The 17940-nt window shown below is 42.9% G+C and overlaps 1 protein-coding gene across 2 annotated transcripts in view; it reads right to left on the reverse strand.

The window, feature by feature from the left end:
- NCOA7 (nuclear receptor coactivator 7) overlaps positions 1 to 17940 on the reverse strand; it is a 99371-nt gene that overhangs the window by 48501 nt on the left and 32930 nt on the right. For both annotated transcript variants that reach the window (XM_063329675.1, XM_063329674.1), the window contains one exon: positions 116 to 369. In XM_063329675.1, the coding sequence (XP_063185745.1) occupies positions 116 to 369 (254 nt within the window). The remainder of the gene's footprint in view (positions 1 to 115; positions 370 to 17940) is intronic.

Below are 17940 nucleotides of genomic sequence, written 5' to 3' on the forward strand. Positions count from 1 at the left end.
GGATATCCAAAGCAAATTATCCTCTTAAGAAAGGCCTACAGAATATGAGAAAAGTACATTAACAAGCTATCAAAACAAACATATTTCAAAATACTATAGCATCAACATAACTCACCAGTACTATAGTATCTTTTAAGTTCTGTGCGTCTGATGTCTTTCAGTTGATTGTATTTTTTCTTTTTCTTTTCTTTGTCTGGAGCAGTTTCCTTTTCCCCAGCAAATTTACAGCCGTCTTCAGAGGAACTGATTTGCTCCAAAATAACTTTACTTTCATCATCTTTCTCAGAAGGTGTTTTGGAAACAGGAGATCCAGGGGAATTGGCAGAGACAGTCTCGGTGCTTTGTTTGGCTTGCCTTTTCTTTTTCAAACTACGCATAAAGAAAAAACCCACAACATTAAGATGCAGCCAACCTCCACAGACAAGTTAACTCACTTGCTAACTTTATTTTTTTAAAAATGAATTTAATATAAGAATTTCCTACAACTCAGTAAAAGCCACACACTTTGCATCATTAACTTAGTAACTAAGATTATCTTACAGCATACTCTTCAATCATCATATCACCACCTCAAGGATATCTTCTCCAGAGTAACAAAAAAGGTAATAAAATTTTTACTGTTGTTTACTGAGGAGGAGAAACAGGGAAAAAGAAACAAAAAAACATCAAAAAGCTGTGTTTTTTTTAAACCATCATACATCTAAATGTAGAAACAAGATACTGAACCATGTTTTCAAGATGAAGCTTAGGATAAAATAAAGCCCCAGATCATAATGTATTATAATGCAACACCTAACATAACAGTTTCACAGTCAACTGCTCCTGCTTTATAAAGCTACTTGTTTTGACATAAACTTGTTATTTCTTTCCATTTTGTCCAAGGTTATCTCCCAGGGGCCACACATGCCACTCCAGGTCTGTTCTCGCACAACCCACACCACCTGGCACTCCAAGTGTCACCCAGCAGCTCCTTCCCCAGTGTGACTGATGTGGCCGCGAACTGCTTGTGCGGGAATGTTTCCCAGCTGCTGTAGCTCTTCTGAGAGAAATCTTAACGAGCTGCCTATAAATATTCCAACTTATCACTATAGCAACAAGAGTATTTTCTTTTTAGAAGACTCCTTAAAGCACAGCTCAAGTGAGAAAGATGCTTCAGGAATCCTAACACAGAATTTTCTGCTAAATCACCACCGTTAGCACCGACTTTGCTTAGTGAGAGCAAAGGCTGACTTTACAGGCTGAGGGTCAGCGTCACTAAAATAGTCCTCAGTTAAGAATCACTGACAAACACCACACAAAACGAAAAACTAATCTATCTAATGATCCTTCTCTCTAGTACACTAAGTTCTTAGTTAAAAGGTACCTAAGGGAGGAAGTAGTATATTAGTCTTGTTGATGCTAAAAACTTTGTTACGTGCATAGAAAGAATTATGCATAGAAAACACAGACAATCAATGAGTCACTACAAATGGGAAAAGGTTACGTGATCTCACAGCAGTAATTTACTTAAGGGAAAACTTAATACATTAAGTTATTAATGTAATCCAGGAATTTCAGAGATTCTTCCTTCCACATTTTATATCTATATGCTATCAATATATTTTATCAGGCTACAATACAAAAATAAATACACAGAGCATTTGAGAATTACAGTAAGACATTTCACCCTACGCATCCCGCCCACCCCCCCAAATAAAACATTAAAACCCGTTCCCAAATCCAGAATATCCAGCTTGAGACCTCTGAGAAGGGTCAGTTTCCGAGACCACGTGTGACCAACACTTTCCAGTGCAACATTTCAAAAGATTGTTTTGCAAAAGCTGTGTCTACCACACACGTATGTATACATATTTCTTAAATGCTTCCCAAAATACGACAGTGGGAGATTCACATTCTGCAGCCAACTCAGTGAGGATGCTGTGGTTACCCATTCACTCAAACCAACTGATTTGTAAGACAGCTAGTAGTAGTTCATGCTCTACACAGCAAAAGAGATTTGTGTGTGAAACTTTACAGATCAGGTCCTGACTACATATGAAAACAACCCATGGGGATTTACAAAAGTGACTACATCTATATAACAAATCAAGTGTTTTGTTTAGACTAATGAGAATTTGCATATGCAAAGGAAGCTTATTTTTTACTAATAAACCACAGTCCTGATCGAAGGCTGCTGTAGCAACCGCAAAATATTACAGTCACATTACATACACAATGTCTATATTTAGCCCTGGTGGAAGTCTTTGCAAAGCAGCCTTCTACACTGAAATGGCATACCCTTAACTATGGTTGTACTTGATTCCAAACTTGTACATGAGATGCATTCCTGAATTTTTACTCTAGTGACTCAATGGTCTTCCTGTACGTGTGTGTATCACAGGGTACCCAAACCATCTCCTTCAGTAGACAAGAATAGGGAAGTATCCACTGGCAGCCCCGTTTCTCCTCATGGTGCATCAGACACTTCTGTCCTCGGATTCCTAGTCCATTTTTTTTGATCACAAACTCTGTTAAGTAACCTTTCTGTAGTATAAATGCAGTATCTCAACACAACAAAAAAAAGCTGCTAATAGAAACATAGAACCTCTTTTTGGAGCGGAAAAAAAAAAGATTAAAGAGGAAAACCTCTCTAGAGGTCAACAGTCCTCGTCACAATGCTCACAGCTTCTGTCAGTATTTTCCTTAAAACATGCTCATTTCAACTAAAGTCTCAAAGTTGCCCGAGGCAACTTTAAAAATAAAGAGCTAAAACAGAAACGATCCTTTAGTGACAGAAAAGAGGAAAGCAGAAACAACCATCTGAACTGACTGACTGCAACATAACTGACTGACGCTTCTCCCCATAGCATTTAATCTTTCCTGATTCCCATATACTACAGCCCACCGAGAACCTACAGCATCCCCAGCACACTGTGCTGCTGCTAATCAACAGTACCACAGGCACTTTTTGGTAAGAGTTATAAAGAATCTGGGCACTTCATAATTTCTATGCCGTCCTTGTAGCATGCATCAGATTTCCAGACAGCGCCAAACCTACTCCTCCTGCCCGCTGCTCCGTTTCAAGGCAAGGACCATCCAATTCTCAGAGCAGCAACCTTGGCGCTAGAAGAAAATATCAGATGAGGACTGAGTACATGACATTCATAACAGGACTCAGAGTCACTGCAACTCTGCCTGGGATCTCTGCTTGGAAAATGCTACTTTTAGAAATTTCTAAAGTCTGGCCAAAACTATCCCAAACCCACCACTTTACTCACTCTTGAAAAACCTCAACTATAATATCCCAAGGAACCAAAACAAACCTTAAACAGCATTTAAAACCATAACAGCAACCACAAATCTACTATGCTTTTTAACATTATGTGCGCCCTCTTAGTAAAGCAAATAGAGAGTCCTGTATACACGAGGCAATTCATTATCAACACACACTGGTTTTGTGCAGCAGAGATTGGGCTGTGAAGGGCACAGCTGGAGGGTTTACTGCATCTCAAACAAAATTCCAGACCCTTGAGAGACCCCCTTCAGCCTCCACTTGCCCTCCTTTCACACTGACCTGCACATCCAAGCAAGGCAGACTGGGCACACAAACAAGCTGCCAGCCCTTCTCCTGCTCAGATTTCAAACCCATCACCTCCTGAAGAAGTTGGAGGCTGAAGGTTTTATCGGCTCTTCTCCCAGCTCTCAGGTATTTGCTACTTTTCATGCCAAGATTTGCCACGGAAGATGGACTTAAGAACACCATTTGTCAGATTATTTCCTTTTTCAACTACTTCGGAAGATTTTGAGTTGTTTTGTTCAGTTTTAAAGAGGATTTGTCTGAATAAAACCAACATTCAGTCTTGTCCTAATGGTTATGAAAGCAAAAGGGACAAATAAATAAATAAATGAATGAAACCCCTCAGTGTCAAAAGGGCCAAATAAATAAATGAATGAATGAAACCTCTGAGGAAAGCATGCCACGGTTTGAAGGAGACCACATTAGTGAGGACTCCCACTCTGACATTTCATCAGAGAAAGGTGATAGACGTTTAGAAATTACTGCTAGAGAACAATGGGAAAACCCTTTCCTAGAAGGGGAAAAGGGTACTAGGCTAAGAGTTAACAAAGCTCATGGACAGAGCTTTAAGCCGAAAGTTAAGGGGGAAGGGAATAAAACCAGGCCCGCTGGTAATGAACCTGAGTGTCAAGGGCCAAAGATGGGGGTGAAATCAGTAGCCCAGGTCAAGTGCATCTACGCTAATGCACGTAGCATGGGCAACAAACAGGATGAGCTAGAAGCCATTGTGCGGCAGGACAACTACGACATAGTCGCCATCACGGAAACGTGGTGGGATGATGGTCATGACTGGAATGCTGCAATGAGTGGCTATAAGCTCTTCAGAAGGAATAGGCAAGGAAGGAGGGGGGGGTGTGTGGCTCTGTACATTAGGGAGTTGTTTGACTCTATAGAGATAGACTCCAGTGATGAAGAAGTCGAGTGTTTATGGGTAAGGGTGAAAGGGAAGGCTAACAGAGGTGATTTTGTGCTGGGAGTCTGCTATAGACCACCCAACCAGGATGAGCAGGTTGATGAGGTATTCTATAAGCGGCTGGCTGCAGTCTCGCAAACGCCAGCCCTTGTTCTAGTTGGGGACTTCAACTTACCAGACATCTGCTGGAAATATAACCAGCAGAGAGCAGGCAGGCTAGGAGGTTCCTCGAGTGTATGGAGGATAACTTCCTGACACAAATGGTAGGTGAGCCTACCAGGGGAGGTGCCTTGCTAGACCTACTGTTCACAAACAAAGAAGGGCTAGTGGGGGACGTGGAGGTCGGAGGACATCTTGGGCTTAGTGACCATGAAATGGTTAAGTTTTCCATTCATAGTGAGGTAAGGAAGGGGGTTAACAAAACCTCCATCTTGGACTTCCGGTGGACAGACTTTAGCCTGTTCAGAACCCTGGTTCGGAGAATCCCGTGGGAGGTAGTCCTGAGAGACAAAGGAGCCCAGGAAGGCTGGACGCTCTTCAAGAGGGAAATCCTAAAGGCCCAGGATCAGGCTGTCCCCATGAGGCACACAATTAAAGGGCGGGGAAAATGGCCGGCCTGGATGAACAAAGAGCTCTTGATGGGACTTAAGGAAAAAAGGAAGGTTTACCACCTTTGGAAGAGGGGACAGGCAACTCAGGAGGAGTACAGAGATCGTGTTAAGTCATACGGAGAAAAAATCAGGAAGGCAAAAGCCCAGCTGGAACTCAACCTGGCAATTAATATAAGGGACAACAAAAAAAGTTTCTATAAATACAACAACAAAAAGAGAGTGACAGAGAATGTCCATCCCTTACTGGATGCAGGGGGAAACCTTGCAACCAAGGACGACGAGAAGGCTGAGATACTTAATGCCTTCTTTGCCTCTGTCTTTAATAGTCAGACCAGCTATCCCCAGGGTGTTCAGCTTCTTGGGCTGGAAGATAAGAATGGAGAACAGAACAACCCCCCTGTAATCCAGGAGGAAGTAGTTAATGATTTACTTATGCACCTGGACACACATAAGTCTATGGGGCCGGATGGGATTCACCCAAAGGTTCTCAGGGAGCTGGCAGGAGAGCTCACCAAGCCTCTCGCCATTATCTATCAACAATCCTGGTCAAGAGGAGAGGTGCCGGATGACTGGAGGGTGGCCAATGTGACACCCGTCTACAAGAAGGGCCGGAAGGAGGATCCCGGAAACTACAGGCCTGTCAGCCTGACCTCAGTACCGGGAAAGATCATGGAGAGGATCATCCTGAGTGAGCTCTCAAGGCAAGGGAAGGGCAGCCAAGGGATCAGGGCCAGCCAGCATGGGTTTATGAAAGGGAGGTCCTGCCTGACCAACTTGATCTCTTTCTATGACCATGTGACCCACTTTCTCGATGAGGGGAAGGCTGTGGATGTTGTCTACCTGGACTTTGGTAAGGCCTTCGACACCGCCCCCACAGCATTCTCCTGGAGAAACTGGAGAATTATGGCATAGACAAGTGTACCCTCTGCTGGATAAAAACTGGCCAGATGGCCATGCCCAGAGAGTTGTGATTAATGGAGCAAAATCTGGTTGGCGGCCGGTCATCAGTGGTGTCCCTCAGGGCTCAGTTTTGGGGCCAGTCTTGTTCAATATCTTTATTGATGATCTAGACAAGGGGATTGAATGCACCCTCAGTAAGTTTAAAGATGACACCAAGCTAGGTGGGAGTGTTGATCTGCTTGAGGGTCGGAAGGCTTTACAGAGGGATCTAGACAGGTTGGATCAATGGGCCAAGGCCAATGGGATGAGGTTTAATAAGGCCAAGTGCCGGGTCCTGCATTTTGGTCACAATAACTCCAAGCAACGCTACAGGCTTGGGGAAGAGTGGCTGGAAAGCTGCCCAGCAGAAAAGGACCTGGGAGTGTTAGTGGACAGCCGGCTTAACATGAGACAGCAGTGTGCCCAGGTGGCCAAGAAGGCCAATAGCATCCTGGCTTGTATCAGGAACAGCGTGGCCAGCAGGAGTAGGGAAGTGATCGTGCCTCTGTACTCGGCACTGGTGAGGCCTCACCTCGAGTACTGTGTTCAGTTCTGGGCCCCTCACTACAGGAAAGACATTGAAGTGCTGGAGCGTGTCCAGAGGAGAGCCACCAAGCTGGTGAGGGGTCTGGAGAACAAGTCCTATGAGGAGAGGCTGAGGGAACTGGGCATGTTTAGTTTGGAGAAGAGGAGGCTGAGGGGAGACCTCATTGCCCTGTACAACTACCTGAAAGGAAACTGTAGAGAGGCAGGGGTTGGCCTCTTCTCCCAAGGGAATAACGACAGGACCAGAGGAAATGGTACGAAGCTGCGGCAAGGGAGATTTAGATTAGATATTAGGAAGAATTACTTTACTGAAAGAGTGGTCAGGCACTGGAACAACCTGCCCAGGGAGGTGGTGGAGTCACCATCCCTGGAGGTATTTAAGAAACGTGTAGACATGGCTCTTCAGGGCATGCTCTAGTGCCCAAGATTATTGGTTTGTGGTGGGGTTGTGGGTGTGGAGTTTAGTTGGTGGGTGCTTTTTTTTTTGTGTGGGTTTTTGTTTTTTTTTTTTAATGTGGTTGGACTCGATCTCAAAGGTCCCTTCCAACCACTAAGATTCTGTGATTCTGTGTCAGGTTTTGCAACTATATCAGCCTTTCAGACAAAACACTACGCATCTTTTCCAGTGAATGGATAAGGTGCTACTGCAGAACACACTTGTTTTTCAGTACCAGAGTCAATGGATATGTTGCTCTTCACTAGGAAAGTTGCTGGGGGAAGGAAGCGGGAGAGAGAAAACGGGAGGGCAGGAGAAACAAACAGCTTATCTGCAAAAACACTCCAGTTTCTGAGGAAAGTGTCTTACACATCTGTAATTTCATTTAGATGCCAGATAACGTTTTTTAAGCTAATTGGTTCTGACAGGCAAAACATTTATTCTGAATTTATACAGAGGCATCCTTTTACAGCTCCTCAAAATGTTTTCTGAGCAACAACTGATAAGCCATTTTCCAAGTGTGTCCAAAAACAGAGTTTTCTAGTAAAAGATTTCAGTCTGTTACTGTGCACAACAGATGGCATGGGGGTTCTTCCACTGAGTTCCATGAGGATCAGAGGAACTGGCTCTTAATGGGCACTGTGACCTGGCTGCAGAGATCTGAAGGGCATCTACCCTACAGAGAATGGGGAACAGAAACTTTCTACAACACAATGACCATTCTCTTACCACTTAATAAAGACTAACGATCTGAAATGGACATAATTTCAGAGCAGGCAGGTAAAAATACACGGTCAGCAGTGATTACTTAATTTAATTTGCAATTGATTGCTTAATAGCTTAGGCACTGACCAAGGAAAAGAGCTAGGAAAGATTTCAAGAAATGGCCTACTTCATCTTCCAGACCCAAGTGTATCTGACTGCCTACAAAAGCGAAATAAATCTGCATTTTCAGAATAAGTCTGAATTTCCCATCACACTAACAAGGTAGGTGTCTAGTGTAAGAAGAAAACTGGTCAGAGAAAAGAAGAGTGATGTTATCTGCACAACTTTCACTAGAAGACTACAAGCAACCAGTAAAGCTGTGCAACTCTTACGCTGAGAAAATAAAGAAATGAAAATCTGACAATTAACTTTTTTCTAGAAATTCCATTTGGTTTTTGGTTAACACTTATTCAACAGAAATGCCTAACAAACAATTGAATAGGACCTCATTTGATACAGAATAATTAATCACAGAGTGCTTGGTCTGTATCATAGGATGTTCTAAACAGTTCATAGGATAATAAGGGATGATTTTTATGACGTATTAGATTAATAAAAATCATACAGCTTTAGAATCATACTTGCTTTAGAAACAAAAGCATCTAACAAAGTGTCCCTCCAAAAATATAAAAAAAAAAAGAAGGGGGAAGGGAGAAGAAATCTTCATTTTATCTTGAAGCTGACACAGTTTTCCTTTGGGGAAATTTTTCACAATGTGCATCCTCTAAAATGTGCCTTGATATCTGGCATACAGTCAGCTTAACATCCTGCACAGTACAAACAGATCATGTTTTACAAATGATGTTTTTTTAAATCCATTTATGCATATATGCAATAAGATTAACACTTCAAACACCTTAATCTGTTTTGTTCCCATCCCTGTTAATTTACTTTGTATACAAAATGACACACACACCAATTATTTCATTCAGAATTAACCATTTTCATCTTAATTTAAGTCTCTGCACTCACTACAATATGTACTAATTTCTTTGTACGCTACATGCCTTTCTCCACCCATACATCCAGAACAGCTAAATAAATCAAATTCATGACATTAAAAAAAACCCAAAACTATTTACAGAAGCCTTAGAGTAAAAATCCCCGCCAGGCACCCACTGGTCTGATCCTAGCCAGCTATTCTATTCCGGCCCACACAGATCATCCATCTCCCCTTTGCCCAGCTCCGTGCCAGCACTACTCGGCCAACTCCTGGCACGGCTGCGCTCTCACCCCACTTGATGAAACCTGGCAAATAAGTAATCTCAGACAAAATAAATCATTACTGTTTGCAAAGCCAAAGGAAGTGAGAGTGCTTGCCAGACTGTAGGACTTCACTCCTGACTTCCTTAGTGTGGCTACTTTCACTTCGCAACAGAAATGAATACAAAACCGTTCATCCTCAGGGAGAAAACTTCCTAAAACTAAATGGCATCCACCCCACAAGAAAGCACACTCCACGAAACACATGCCGTCTCAGGCTGGTATGAACCCTGTTTTGGAAATGCGCAAGCCACAAGGCTGTATGTTTACTATTAAATCAAACTATTAAGGCAAAAATAAGGGATGGAACAGATTATTTTTTTTTTATGACAGATTTAAAAAAATAACTGCAGGGGAAAAAAAAACCTCTGAAATAGTTATCAAGGACAGCAACGTGGTTGCAGACACTGAAAAGTGTCCATACTCTGGTCATTTCAAATGACAAACAGCAACTACAGAAAGCTCTGGTATTAGTAGCACAGGTCAAGACTGGAAATTTCTACTCTTATTGGAACTCCTGTTACTAATTTACAACAAATACCAGCACCAGGTTTCACACATGGTCAGTCTTCAGCAACGCTCAAGAATTGGCATGATTCAAAGAGTAAAGTGCTGTACTGATAATCAGGATGTCTGTTTACTTCTTGATACTACCATTAGCTTATAAAAACAAGTCACTATCTCTGTTTCATCATCTGTGATGTGGAGGGAAGGATTTGTAGTGAAGCGGTTCTGGAATTTTAAAGACATTGTAATCTTCTGATAGAAAGAAGTTTTTGATTAAATGGAAGTATGTTATTGTTTCCCCCAGTCTTCTGATTGATATCAGGGAATTTTAAATATCCCACTTAAGCTCTCTTATGTTTATTTTAGGGAAAAAAAAATAAAAATCACCATTTCCCAGGGTAAAACTTGACAGCTTTCAGCTGTCATAGTTTTTATTTTCTTAAATTTAAGAATAGTGTTCCCACACAGCTTAATAAACCTCCTATTTTCAAAGGCAAAAAGTATCCTCATCTTTTCTGTTTACTTAGCAAAAGAGATTATGATGTATTCAACACTCCATTACCATGACAACAATTTAATAAAATCTTTCCCATAGGGAAAGGATTTTAGAAAGCTCTTTTGTTTGATTTAAGAGATGTATTTAATTCCTTCTTTTATAACCTCAGTTACTACAGGTAACTGCAGTAACTCAAATAACAGCTTTAGGCAGAAGGCAAAATGAAGAAATCCCTCCCTTCAGATGACTCTCTTAACTTTGCCTGAAGCTCATTTAACAGGCTTGGTCAGTTAAACCCGCACCACAGATCTATCTTGTCATAAATACCAGCTGGACTCTTACCACACTCCCATCCTGCTCCTCCTCTTCTCCTCTACTAACAATGCCAGACACTTTCTCCTACTGTGGTGTTCATTAATCATCCCAAACTGCTCCTACACATGCAACAAATTTTTCCCAAAGTGGCTCAGCAAGACACTCTCGCTGCATCGAAGCCCTGGACAGGGAGGAACAGCCTTGCCGTGTCATCTCCAGCTGGTGCTGGGCTCCAGCTGCTCTCCCACGCTCAGTGTCAGGTCCCCGAGCCACCACTCCCCTTGACATCAGCTGGCTGAAACTGTAAGAAAAAGGGAACTGCAGTTACACGGCAAAGAAGGAAGTTGCAGGGAAGTTGCACGGATTCTGCACAGGAGAGTCACACCATATTAAAACTATTAAGATTATTTGACGAGGACAATAAGCACATGGTAACCAGGCTGTCTGGAACACATCTCAGGTTCTCCCCAAAACTTTGATAAAACTCCTCCCTCCCTGCCTCAGTTGAACACTCTTGAAAAACTCAACTTCCATGAAACAAAGAGGAAGGCCCTTTTAAATTAGTAATTGATTAGCATAGGGAAACAAAATGCAAGAATTGATAAAGACCCAAAAGAAGAATGAAGAAGACAGGGTACATGGAGAGCTGTGGTGGACGTGTGCTCCTCTATACAGTCATCGCTGCACACCCACTTTCTCAGATCAGGTAATCACAGAATCACAGAATGATTTGGGTTGGAGGGGAACTTAAAGATCATCTAGTTCCAACGCCCCTGCCATGGGAGGGACACCTCCCACCAGACCAGGCTGCTCGAAGCCCCATCCAGCCTGGCCTTGAACGCCCCCAGGAATGGGGCATCCACAACCTCCCTGGGCAACCTGTTCCAGTGTTTCACCACCCTCATAGTAAAGAATTTCTTCCTAATATCTAATCTAAATCTACCTTCTTTCAGTTTAAAACCACTACCCCTCGTCCTGTCGCTACACTCCCTGATAAAAAGTCCCTCCCCATCTTTCCTGTAGGCCCCCTTCAGCTACTGGAAGGCTGCTACCAAACTTCCCTGATATTACAAGAGCCAGTTTTAGTATCGATCAAACCAACTGAAAGCAGTTGGAAGGAAGTTTAGTGCTCAGTGACTCAAACAACAATAAATATTTACAACGAAGCAACAAAACAGTAGACGAAAATCCACGGGAAATGTGCCATACCTGGTGCAGCAATGACACAGCTGGAACCCACCTCCAGGAAAAGATCTCAGGGAATGGTATTTTAGTATTTCTTACATGAGAAGTACCAAGGGCACCACATGAAATTCTTTCAAGAAATACTTTTAGAGAAGGTGAAAAGCAGCTAAAAGCAAATAGCTTACGCATGCTGTGTTTGCCAAATATGTAAACAGGTACAAAAAGCAACTATGAAAATTCAACATGGCAGGGCATATGAGGACCTATGGAGGACACAGTCACAGGGATATGACCTTTTTTGATTTTTGCTCAGCAGGTACCTACACTGCAAACTGCTAGAAACCTGCACCTCTGTGGCCACACTCGTGAAGGATCCCTGCATGCACTCATTCCCCCCCCCAATTCTTAAGCATCCTTGACTGGCTCCTATCAGAGATAAAGCATGGTGAGCACAGCAGTGTTGTGGTTTAACCCCAGCCGGCAACTTGAACCATGCAGCTGCTCACTCACTCCCCCAGTTTGGATGGGGGAGAGAACCAAACAGTAGAAGTGAGAAAAAAAATCATGGAATAGTTTAACAGGTAGGGTAAAAGGCATGCACAGAAGCAAAGCAAAACAAGGAATTATTCACTGCATCCCATCAGCAGGCAGGTGTTCAGCCATCTCCAGGAAAGCAGGGCTCCGTCACATGTAATGGTTGCTTGGGAAAACAAACAGCATCACTCCAAACGTCCACCCCTTCCTTCTTCTTCCCCCATCTTTCGGGGGGACACTGAACATGATGTCATATGGCATGGAACATCCCTTTGGTCAGCAGGTGTCAGCTGTCCCGCCTCCCAACTTCTTGTCCCCTCCCAGCCTACTCACTGGCTGGGAAATATGAGGAGCAGAAAAGGCCTTGACTGCCTAGCAACAACTGGAAACACCAGTACGCCATCAAAAGTATTTCTCATCACAAATCCAAAACATAGCACTATACCAGCTGCTAGTAAAAAAGTTAACTCTATCCTAACTGAAACCACGACAAGCAGTAATGGGGCAAAAAGCACAGCAAACCCCTAGGATTCAGGAACACGGTACTATTCATGGAAAAGGAGACTCGGCTCAAAGCTTGTAGCTCAAAGAAGCATTTTAAGCCACTTTTGTCAGCAAAAGAACGTGCCTCTCTCTCTCCTTACCATTGATCCTGTCCCCAGGAGTTGGCCCCATTACCGCAGACAAGTGCTTGCTGCAACTTCATAGGGAGCAGATCTGGGAAATTATCTATGCTAAAGATAATCCAGCAAAACTGCCAATATAGAGATTAACGTTTCAAAATCGGATCACCCCCTCATTTAATCCCACTTGGCTGTGCTACCACTTGTATCAACACAAAAGAGAAGGCCAAAAGACGAGACAAGACTGCTCCTCCAAGCAGCAGTGACAGTTCAAAGGCACTTTACCCAGACTGAAGGGCTTGTAAAGCTACAGCCTTCCTTGTTCTCTGTAATGTTAGGCTGAGATCAGCAAAAAGAGAAAGCCAAACCAGACACAGGTCACGCCATGCGCAACAGACCTCTGGACAGGATCACTGAAGCAATTGTGGCAGCTTCTTCCCATTTATCCAGAAAAGGTGCTCTGACGATGGGAAATTTTCATGAAGGTTTGTGCTGCGAGGGCTGGGAGACGGGCAGCTTCCCCTGCTGCAAAAAGTAAGGAAACAGTGACTCTGCTTCTCCAACAGCAGCAGGGAAGAGTAGAAATCGCTGTTTTCTTCATAAAGAGGATCTTAATGTTGAATAAATTGACTCAACTTGGTAAGTGAAGTCACCTGTCTGACTTTGCTGACAGGCAAAGTCAGGGGGATCCAAAAGTAATCACGCTCAAGAAGTCAGTGATCAAAATGAGTTAAGAATTCAATTATTTCGTTATCTAAATGACCACTAAACGGGATATCTTAGAGAGGGAAGAGACTGAGATGTAAAGCACCTGCCTCTGCATTAGCTTTTGCTTTTATTTCAAAAATTACTTTGAAAATTAATGTTTAAATGTCAGGGCTCTCTGCATCATTGCACCATTCTGTATGGTACGAAACCAGAGATTTAATACAGCTGTAAACAAAAATTGTTTAAAACAAAAAACAGAAAAAACCATACAACTTCTTCTTTTCTTAATAGAGAAGACCAGGATTTAAAAAAAAAAAAAAAGCACTAAAAAGGAAGCCAATCTGGTTTTTTTAAATGCTAAATGCTACTTTCATAATGATGACAGAATCATCCAAACGTCACCATATGTTTCTCAGGGATTCTGTTAATCACAGCTGGAGCTCATAGCATAAGAGATGCTGTGCACATACTTACAAACAGGTTGCAAATGCATCTGTTCAGGAGCAAATTTACTGCAAGCAGCATGGTGACAAAAGTGGAAAAAGGTTCTATTTAAAGTATTTCAGAGTAATTTTTAAAAACAAATCTCAACCAACCCACCACATGTCTCAGTTCCATGTTTGCGTTCATTGTCCCCAAACAACTTGTAACCTATTTGGCATGTTTGACAGTTTAATGGGCTTCCTGAATAGAGTTCCCATTAACTGACCCTCACTCAGCACAGAAGAGGAAATGCCCAAGCATACGAAGATCCTGTTACATAGATTAGAGTTCTAAAAAACACCCAGCAATGCTGATAATGGGTAGGAAAGAGAGGAATCTGTAGCTTCAGCGTTTGGAATAATGACCAATATTGTCTCATACAATGGGTATTTCATAAGTAAGAATGATAACCCCCCTCCACCAGAGGAGGTGTTTGCATCAGTGCTTCTGTACAAAATAGTATGGCACTACTTTTCTAATACTATGGTCAAAAGATCATTAACCGTAAGTGTAAAGATGACAAGACAGCATAGGGCTTGTCTAGACGAGACAGTCACATGCCAGGCATGCACCAATGCAAGTTCTCATATGCATATACCTTATGCTAAAATGAATATTTGACATGGTCTGGTATTTTTCGGTAGCCATACCATTGTACTACATTATACTAGTGTACTAGGTCCTCCGTTATGTTCCCACTTGTAAGAGAGAAAGTGTGTGTTAATTACCAAGTCTTAAAATTTCTCGGTGTTTTTTATTCAAATATTATATTATTTATGGTTTTATTTTTGACTGAAAAATAGTTTGGATTTTTTCATTTACTCTTCAGCTGAAACTTTTAACATGCAAGCAAAATGTTTACAGTTGGAAGGGGAAGAACAATTACTGCACAGGAAAAACACAGGCAAAAAGTAAATCTTGCCCTCTATCAACACAATTGAAGAAGGGGCAACAGGAAGACACAAGAGGTTCTGCTCCATCTCCATGTTCTCTGGACTCTGCAAATCCTGAAGGTCTCACTGCACTTCAGGCAGATACTGAACTAGAGTAACAAGCTGAGGAAACCAGAAATTTACAGTGCTCTTAAATTTGATCTTTATAAGGCAGCCCCTCTACTTAACACAAAGTGGCCTTGCTCCTGGCAGCAATCACACGCACCCAGACTGCAGCACGTTCGGGAGGTTAAGTGCCACCTCCTCCCTGCAGAAGCAGAGCAGGAGGGTGGCAAGGAGAAGCAGGCCAGCTACCTTCAGTCCCCTGCTGTGTTCAAGGACAAGGGCCTCCTAGCAAACCTGGCTGGCCAGAGCCAGATAAGGCAGGTGTTCTGCAACACCCTGTCCTGCCGCCTGCCACTGTCCCCCCTTGCCCATTCCTTTCTGGTCTGCGAAGGAAAGCTTCTTGCCAAGTTCTACCCTTTCTAAGGCAGGTGGCTGGGGAGCTGCTGCCCTCCCCTCCTCTCTGCTGCCCTGGCATTTCACCCTGCAGCAGCAGTGCCCTGGACCTGCTCCCACCACCCTCCCTACAGCTACGTTCCTACAAGCAACTTTCACCATTCTGTTAAGCCCAAACAGTATAATTCATCATGTTCACGAGACCAGAGTCATATGCTGTGGGATTGCACACACAAAAAAAAAAAACAACCCAAAAACAAACTAAGGGGGTTTTGACAGCATTGGTAACACAAAACACTTCTATAATAACAAAAAACCCTTCTCAGGCAAGCAGAACTGCTACATGCAGCACCTGCTGTTGTCCAGGTGGAAAGAAGAACATCATCTTTTTAACACAGATTCTGAACATACAGCTAAATTTTCTGCTTAAGGAGATTTGATTTTTGAAGACTGATTGAAGCATGTGATTAACACCTTGAAGCCATGTATTTATAGAAGCATTACTGAAAGCAAAAATCCAGCAGCCGACGGAAACGCGCTGTTATGTCAAAACCATAAAATATAATTTGAACTAAGTCTACCTGCGATTGGCTAGATGTTAAGTTTACGCCTACTGAAATAAAAACAGCCACTCCAGAAAAACAGTGGTAGAAACCTGGAGTTATTATCAATATATTAAGTGCTATACATGACAAGTTCTCTGTGCCAGAGACTGCTGCCTGACAGGAAAATACTCAGTGCATTAAGAAACCCAGAGAACTGATTTATGGCTCATTTACACTACAAAGGTTTTCCAGCATAAGGACCATTCTCCCCCTCCTCCCCAAATTCCTAACTAGTTCTGCCGCTCTCCTTGGGATTTCTTCTCACATAAATCAACAGGACGAATCCCACAGACTTCAGTGGAATAGCAGGAGAGCCTTGGAGCATAGCTAACATACGTGCTTAAATTTCAGATGATCCTAGGAAATGCTCCCTACCCAGCCTACAGAGTAGGACAAAAAAAAAAAAAAAAAACCCACCACAAACCGACACTTACAACCCACCTCCCCATAATCAGGTTGGCAGGAATAGGACGGGGTGGGGAGAAATCCCTTCCAAACCCAGGCTGGAAGCTGGATTAACGCTGAGGGTATGAGAGTTTACCAGCCTGGCACCACGGGGAACCTAATGCCATCAGGAATATCCACACAGCCCCAGGGAAGACGGAAAAAGCTTCATTTCCTTGGGGAGGCAAGAGTGGGGAGCCCAATGCTCACAGGCACACAGCAGAAACGGCACAACATGCAACTAATAGTTCAAATACAGGGCAAACAGACAGTCATCCAGCATCCACATGTAGGATCCACAGCATTTCTTCTTTACTGACAGAATTCCCTTCATTACCTATATAATGCTTTCCAATCCCCCAACAGAGGGGAAAAAACTACCTCTCTCCAGGAGCACATTCCTGCAGGTATCATTCCTATCTTTCCCTTTAAACGTGCAGCACCATTACCAGAAATAGACCATCCCACCAGCCAAACCAACAATCCAATGTAGCACAGCACATGCCAGAAACAAGCAGGCAAAAGTCTTGAGTCACAGCAGCAGATAGAAGGCAGACAACTTCATCTGTGGGACAGAAACAACAGCAACCTTCCCTGAAGGGGTATGTCTAGCTTCTTATCAACCCAGGTTCTCTTCAGTTCAGCGCACACTAACATATTTGACTCCCCTTCTTTTCAAAATACTGTACATCCCACTCTCTACTATCATGCAGTACAAAGCTGCATGGTAGTAGAGATCTGACCAGGACTGCTGCCGCAAGGTGGTAGAACAGCTGGGATTTCTCAGAGAATGAGCAAGAGATGATTAACAGCACCATCAAAGAGTCAGTACAATTAGGCATCTCTTTAGGTGTGTGCCTCTATGTCACTTAAACAAACCTGTGGCTCCTTCTGGAAGGGGCCTTCATGCCATAGCAGCTCTTTGATGGCAGCTCTGCCATCCGTAAGAGATGTGGCAAAACCAGAAGGCTGAGTGAGACCACCTCATTCACTAGCACGTTACACAGCATTGCTTTTAAATTGACCATGGAACCACACGTCTGCCAAGTATTAACGCTAAATTTCCACCAGCATTCAAGCTTGGCTTAATTTTAAAACTGTTCACTGGGATTGGGCAGAATTTTATGCAGTAGGTCCTAAGAGCAGAAGAGAGGATACGTCTGGCTGAAGGCTGAAGGGACAAGACCATACCTGCAGACACTACCAAAACACAGCGTAATTTAAAAAGGTGATTATATCAGTTTCCTACAGACAACAGTAAAAGGTCTGTAACTCGTCTATCCAGAAAGCCATCTTTTGAAGCCTCTAAGTTTTATAGCTTTAAGATACAATATTTTTAAATCCCTCCAAGAGTGAAAAGCTAAATAGCATGGCCCACCAGCAGCCTCCAGCACACCCCTCGTGCTCGGCATATGCCGTGGGGGAAGGGAAAGAGAGGAAGACAAAATACATTACAACTGTGTTAATGGCAACTCTTATCAAAACTGCACAGACTCCTACATCAAAAGGCCTATGGTGTAACTATTTACGTTCTAAAAAGGAGGCTAAGTCAGTTTCTTTTTTTTTTTTTTTTTTTTTCAGTTTCTTTTTAAAGGCTGATAAGAGACACCCAAAGGTCCC

This window comes from Chroicocephalus ridibundus, chromosome 3 (assembly GCF_963924245.1).
Source record: "Chroicocephalus ridibundus chromosome 3, bChrRid1.1, whole genome shotgun sequence".
Lineage (NCBI taxonomy): Eukaryota > Metazoa > Chordata > Aves > Charadriiformes > Laridae > Chroicocephalus > Chroicocephalus ridibundus.